Source organism: Akebia trifoliata, chromosome 9, assembly GCF_017979445.1.
Source record: "Akebia trifoliata isolate Shusen 1 chromosome 9, ASM1797944v1, whole genome shotgun sequence".
NCBI lineage: Eukaryota > Viridiplantae > Streptophyta > Magnoliopsida > Ranunculales > Lardizabalaceae > Akebia > Akebia trifoliata.
In genome coordinates, this window is record NC_141383.1 from 5642518 (window position 1) to 5650413 (window position 7896).

At 32.6% G+C, this 7896-nt stretch overlaps 1 protein-coding gene across 1 annotated transcript; it reads right to left on the bottom strand.

Moving 5' to 3' along the window:
* Window positions 1–6730: 6730 nt before the first annotated feature.
* LOC147394190 (putative calcium-binding protein CML18) lies at window positions 6731–7518 on the bottom strand. The gene has a single exon (XM_086454642.1). It carries the CDS (start codon window positions 7393–7395, stop codon window positions 6880–6882), a length of 516 nt encoding a protein of 171 aa, XP_086310768.1. The 5' UTR covers window positions 7396–7518; the 3' UTR covers window positions 6731–6879.
* Between the last annotated feature and the right edge of the window lie 378 nt (window positions 7519–7896).

The window sequence follows — 7896 nt, forward strand, 5'->3', positions numbered from 1 at the left end:
TGTTTAAACTTTTATCAGTTTATTTTTATTATTCGATGATTATGATTACATGTAGTCGTCTTAAGTAAAATTGAGGTCCATGTGTATGTCACATGGATACATGGTTTTTAGTCTTGTCCAAGCCCGAGTTGAATCGTTTGAATCATCTTTGTCTCGGTCATCAAGGATACATCTTTTGAGATGAATGAAAGATCTCAGATGATATTTTGAAAATCTTGACCGAGCCATTAATATTCGTTTGAGGCAATTGGGATTTTGATTAAAAATAATTAATTTTTTTAAAATTTAAATATTTATAAAAGATGATTTTATGATTAAACTTTTTTCTAACTATCTTATTTTATTAAAAAGTAATAATTATTTTAATTTAAATACACGATAATCAATCATTATAAATTGAGTTAAAGGTTTGTCTCGTCCATGAACTAGACGAGACGTCAAACCGACTTTTGAAACCATTCATGGACATCTATCAAGACCTTTGATATAAGAATTCATCATACATTTTGGATGGCTGGTTGAGACCTTTGATAAAGAAAATTTTGAAGTACAGAATTGTTAACCTTTTCATCCTAATACAAATTCTCTCTCCCTAGAAAGAGAGAGAGGTTGGTACTGATAGTGTATTAGATAGGAAGTTATGTAATAAGGTGCATTAAAATATATCCAACCATTTTTATAGATGTTATAGGATAGATTTTATATGAGATTATGATCATATTATTAGTGATTTGATTAGGTTAGGATTGATTCTGATTAGATTTGGATCAAATCTGTTGAATTTATTTTTCTATTTAAACCCTACTAGGATAGATTGTAATTTATCCAAAATGAAGTGAATCAATCTAATATCTGATCTTCTTTATAGTATCAGAGCATTGATCTTCTCGTCAAGCTTAAAGTTCCTGGTCATTCTGATGGGCGGTGTCACTGCCGCTCATCGGACCCACCATTTCTTTTACAATCATGCTTCCTTGGTAGTTCATTTATCATAAATTATTGCCAGATTTTGAATCTTTTTGTTTGCTCACGTCTGTTTGAAATAAATTTCATCATTGATTTGTTGGTGCTACCAATTCATTGTAACTAGTCTCCATCTCTCCAAAGTCTGTCCACCTTTGTGTTTGCAGCCATCACTTATGTATAAGTTCATTTTGGTATTTCATAAAATATTTTAGAATCAAAAGTTGAAAGAGGAAGGCCCATTTATTTACTCTTTGCATAGAAACAATGAAATTACCACCATGAGAGATCTGTGAACTTAATCAAGATGTTCATCGTGAAAATATTTTCACATTGAAGTCTGAGAGTTTGAAAGAGAGAAGATTTACTTATCCGATTGCCATTGCCATTGATAAGAAACGAGAGTTTTCAAAACTTTTTTTTCCCCTTTTCCTCATGATTTGGGAGAAAAAAAAAAAAAAAAACATTTGAAAAGAAAACAAATCTCAGCCCCATAGTTCAAAAGCCCAAAATTTGGCCTATTTGTTCATGTACTTAAGACCATAATTCATTTTGTGATTAAAAAAAATTCCTTTGGGTACTTCTTGATCAAGCTCATCAAGACCCATAGAAGCCCAATCTCATGTTTTCGGATTAAAATCTATCAGGTTTTGATCTAAGCCTAAACTGATCATGGTCAATCGATGCCTATTTGAGTAGATATATTTGCTCCTCATTTTCTACATATTTGGATACATCATGTTTCATGGGAAGACACTCATAGAGCTACGGGTCAAGCGAATTTTTACGGCAACAATTCAACCCATACTACCATTGGCAAATCTTCATTAATGATTAACAACATCCATTCAACTTGGATTGGAATTGAGTTCTTAGAGGGGATTGATTTTAGCAAACTCACAATGGTCGTTGATCACCATGAGTTTGAGGGAGGATGTTAGAGTATTAGATATGAAGCTATATAATAAGGTGCACTAAGATTCATCCAATCATTTTTATAGATATTAGGATAGATTTTATATTAGATTAGGATCATATTATTAGGGATTTTATTAGATTAGGATTGATACTGATTAGATTTGAATCAAATCTGTTGGATTTGTTTTTCTATTTAAACCTTAGGAGAGTAGATTGTAATTTATCCAAAATGAAGTGAATCAATCTAGTATCCAATCTTCTTTAGGTACCAAGTGTGGGAGCACCATGGTTTTGTCTTTTCTAATCCCTCGTCGATATTGAGTCGACTCATCCATGTCGTCTCGTCTTTTATGAGATAAATTTCTTAATCTGATTTACAATTATTTATTAATATATATTTATTTGTAAAATTATAATTTTCTATTTAAATAAGATGCATTAGAAGAATTTTTTTATTGGTTGCTTATTTTTAATGAGTTAAGTAATTCAGAGCTAGCGGTACTTGAATCCATTTCTTTGGTATCGTTACCTAAAGGCTATACCAACTAAGCTAGTTGGCACCTATTGAATTAGAAGATTCTTAGACATAAGATAGTATTTTTATTTATATAATAAATAATTAAATTAAAGAAATATTTATTTTAATATAAAATTATATAAAAACCGGTTGAATGATCTCCAGATGAATCATCTCCATCTTTTGACCAGACTTTAAACCATGTTGAGCATCACCCACTAATGGGGCCTCTTGTTTACAAAAAAAATCAATTAGATCAAACATCTTACATGGGCATTGAGATCATAGTCACCAAGTTGGAGTACAAGTTTAAAATGATACGTTTTAGCGAAACGGAAAAGAATGAGAAAAAGGTAGACATTTATTATTATTATTATTATCGATATTAGACATTTATCCTAAGTTTTCAATATATATTTTTAGAAATAAGTCACAGGCCTATAAAAATGAGATTTAATTATTAATGTTTTTTTTTAAATGTTTAAAAAATGTGGAGGTCGTTTTTGTGATGATTTGATGACAAAAACCGAGCCTCAATATCTGTTAAAATCCTTAAAGTGCACGTTCACCGTTTCACTCTCAGATTGACTTTTTTCCCTGAAAAACAGAGTCTCTGATGACAAAGTTAGCTTTGTTAGAGCATTTTACAGAATTTCTCCTAACTTTATGCTAAGATTCCATACCTTTGTTGTGTATCTCTTCCCTTATTTATAGAGTGCCCCTTTTCTTCTTTTTTCGTTTCATTCTTTTCTCTTTAACGCTTAATCCCTTGAAGTTAGGAATTTTCTTAAGATATTACGCTCAAATCTCAAGAATCTAGGGATTTGTGCGCCTTATCCTCCTTGGTTGTTATTCCTTTAGATCTTACCCGACCTATGTTGGTTTGGAAGCGAGAGCAACCGTACCATGCGAACCATTGGACATTCTTTCGACCCAATCTGCTCTCTCCTGTGGTTGAGGGATTTATTCCTCCACAAAAAATAAGTTTATTTATTGTTTTAATCTTTCAAGTTTCAAAACATGTTTTAAATGAGACTTTTGTTTTTAATAAAAGAAATGGAGTGTTTTTTTTGTTTTGAGGATTGAAATAAATCTCACAAAAGTCCACATTTGAAGACCAATCAATGGCCCATGCTCCCACTTTAAATTACTGCTATCCAGCAAACTTGACCTGCATTATATATATTTTTCAATGTTTTCTAATTGTAATCTCTCACGTTTCTCTTATTGCCATCAAGTTTGGCTTTCTTTTATATTCTTCATACATCCTGGCACATGTAATGTTCAAACTGTAGATATGTTTTTGAGGGTTTAAGAGTTTAAACTTCAATTTACATGGGATTTAGGAGTCCTCACCATTTAAAGAGTTGAGTTGTGAATGAACACTATAAAATAAGTTCTAAAAGTTATTTTTGTAGGGAGTTTTGATGATTTAAAACTGATATAATTATAAGAATTCATGTATAAGGAGATTCGATTGTAAGACAAGGAAGGTGTTAAGCACTTTGTCTCACCCACCAAATTGGTGGTTACCAAGTAATAGTTAAAAGTAAAGTGTAACGATGGTTAAGAGAGCTATTATTAGCACCACAATTATCACTTATTAATTATATCCTAATTAAAAATAAAGAAAATAAGGGGAATGATTGAAAATAAGTAAAAATTGGAGTGCCAATAGAACCTTTATTGTTTTCATTTGTATTTTGTTTTTATAGATTTTGGATGTTATACGAGTTTAATCATAATCATAATTGTAAACAACTACTCAAATTGTTTGAACGGCTGTTATGGAAAAAAAAAAAAAAAAAGATTCGCCATATGTAAAATACACTTTGGATTGTGAGCAAAAAATCACTTAAAGAACCTTGCATGGTTGGTGTAGAGTTAGCAAAAGTTGGTGTGGCAATAGCTCTCATTTTTTATTGAAACATAGTTTCCCTTTAATCCATATTTTTAAAATATTAAATTAAATATATGAGGATCCATTTGTTCATGTATTAAATACATTTCATTTTGAAAAGTTTGCTCCGAATTTCATTTTATTTTAATAATAATTATTTTGGATGTGAACCAACCAATGAAAAGAAAGGTACCTATATACGTACGGGATAACGTAAAGTCCTTAGCTTTCGTGTCGTGTCTCTTACTGTAGAATATAGTATAAATAACGTATAGCAGAAGTTACTTGTTCGTCAGTCGAAGAAATTCGATTTCCAATCACTGGAAATTCAGTTAAACCTTACGTCTACTACAAGTGTTCGTCAACCTTGGATAAGGTTATAAATGAATTCTCATAAAACTTGGTTTTTTCATTGCTCCAGTTTATGGTTATACTGAGCACCGCTTTAAATTTGCAGCCAAACGGCCCCACAAAATTTCTATTATTTTATCGGGAGTTAGGTCCATATGGGACGGGCTTGTCCAGTCTTAATAACTTATATTATAATTTTATTTATAAATATAGAGAGCTTCTATTAACACATCAACCTATAAGTAAACAACAATCTAAATACAAAAGAATTGGTGCGTTGTAAGTAAAAATTTGTGTGCCAATAAAATTTCTCATAAATATATTGTTGGACAGCATGTGATTTTGTACATGAATTATCAAATTTAGAATTTATGCAAGAAAACTCTACTTAACCAAGGCTTTTGGCACACCATGTGAATGGTTTTTTGGCTACACTTGATTAGTCAATTTTGCTTCATCTAAAAGCTTTAGAAATGTTAGTCAAACTGACCCTAGACTTTATGTGAGATTGGGATTATTTTTTATAATTGATTTAGAAGATTATTTTTTTAAATACTTAAATAATTTAATTATATATTGTGTTAGAATAATGATGAGTGCACGTGGTCTTGGTGCGCAAAGTGATAAGCCCCTGTGTATCCAGATGAAAATGATCCATGATTCTATGCCCTTGCCACATCCACGTCCTTTGCAAACGAAGATCACGTGCATTCATCACGACTCATTGTGTGTTATCATTTGACATAATGTAAACGATATTTATAAATTGAAAATGAGTCATGATTTTCTGACACCCCTTCTACCATATACCCTCATATGCTCCCTGACGTGACATGGACTACAATCACATATTTCTTTTCTTCGGTATACACAACTACATATCCCTATAAATATGTGCAATTATGTATCTTAGAGAAAAATTATTATTTATTGAAATTGATGACACGTCCTTTAACCTCAATTTTCACATATTGATTAATAGAAAATGATGTAAATGCTCAATCTAGGGTTTAAAATGGGTCAAGGGTCAAGTCGGATGTGTCTACCCATATCCAAATTTGAATCCGACTCGGATCCTACTAGTTCAAACCATATTCGAATTTTTTTTTTATTTTCATTAAATTCATATCTGGATTCGATCCAATCGAATTAATTGATTCGACTCAATTGGTCGGATAATTTCAAACTATTTCAGAGTAATTTATTAAAAAATGTGGTTTAAATGTGACTTGAATGATAGGCTAAAAAAAATATAAAAATATAACTACAATATACAAAATAATATATTATTCGGATATAGGCAGATATAGGGATAGACTTGTATCCGACTCAAGTCAAAGGACATCAACCCATATCCAACCCACAATTTAATTCAGATATGCTAGAAGGAACCAAACCCACTAAAAATCAAATTCGGATTACTCAAACTTCGAATAAAATTCGATCCATTTTAAATCCTACTCCATCTTCGACATTGCCCTTGGACCTTAACCTCTATGATAAATTATTATAGAGGCTTATACTTGTTCTATATGAGCATAACCCCATAGTTGGGCAATGGGTGCTGTTAACATGTGGCCTAAGGGCATGCATTTAGATGCATTAAATACACCTCCCAAAACAAAATTCCCTTTCAAAAAAAAAAACGAAAAACCCTTCCAGTGCTTATTTCCAAGGTGTATTAATGCATCCTAACATGTGCCTTGGCAGAGGACACGTTAACAAAAAGACCCCAAGTATTCACCTAAAGATAGATTCTATTGGCACACCAAATTTTACTGATAACACCAATCATTTTGAAATTACAGGTGTCAAGTGGTAGTAATAGTTGGTGTGCTATAAGTAAATGTTCGTGTGTTGATAAAAGCTCTCTACATGGAGGTGTGGTACATCAAATTACCTTGGTCGAGTTGAATCAATAGAGTCGAGTGAACGAGTTTTAAGTATGTTGAAGGAGGGTTGAGGGGGGTCTCTAACAACATGACCGTTGGGATTTGAGGGGTAAAAAGCATATTTCCTATACACATATTCCTTTGCTAGAGCTAATGAGGCTAGCATTTTCAAAAGTGAAAACATGAACAAGAGAGAATACTTAGTGTATTGGCATATAAAGATTATAAAGAGAGAGAGAGAGAGAGCCTCTCAATCCATGTGTGTAGTAAACATCATTTGTATATCCACACCACATAAACATAATTGATTCGCAAATTAACTACTGAAAGTAAATTAGCTAGTTAGTAGTACCGTTACTATTACTGTTACCGTTAGTCATCATCTTCTTGAACTCGTCAAAGTTAACGCTTCCATCACCGTCAGAATCAACGGAACTGATCATCTTACAACAATCAACAAAAGTACACTTCTCTCCCAAACTCTTCAACACCATATGTAACTCTGTAGCACTTATCAAACCATTCTTATCCTTATCGTAAATATCGAATGCTTCTCTCAACTCCTCATTACTACTACTCCCACTCCCATCATCTTCTACTAAGCATTCACCACCGTCCGATCCTCCTCCTCCTCCTCCTCCTCCTTGATAGAAGAACTGACCAAACTCTTTAAGATCAATGAATCCATCACCGTCTATATCAACCTCTTCCATCATCCGTTTCACCTCATCTGGAGATGTATCGGATCCGAGTGCACGAATGATGTCTCCAAACTCTGTACAAGAGATTTTTCCATCACCATTTGAATCGAAATGCTTGAATACTCTCTCGACTTCCTCCATGTTTTTCTCCATTATTATTATTACAAGAAACTCTCTCGAGACTTCTAACCCTATGCTTCTTTAAGACAGTCTCTAGGTTGCTTTCTATTTTGCGTGTTTGCGAGGGTTCTCATCTGTTACTGTTACTGTTTCTGTTTCGATTATTATATATTAAATGACTAGTAATTAATCCCCTCAACCAAATCTTCTCTAAGCTCTTCTTAACGCGTTTTCCTACGCGTTTGTACTTTTTCTTCTTTATATTGCTTTTCGTACAAGAGTCGGTAGCTGGGAATAATGACTAATGACCATCAAATCGTTTTTTTTTTTCTTTTTCATTTTGCCAGCAAATTAAAGAGTGGGTGAAACGATTGGAAGCAGATCTTCTGTAATCCGTACCAACGCGGAGCAAGCAGCAAGGATGTTACCCATGTGGGGCCACTAAAAGCAGAAAATAATTTTTCTCAGGAGGGGACAACTCAGAGTAGTAAAAATAAAATAAAATTTGTTGCAAAAGTAACTAAGATTGAAAAA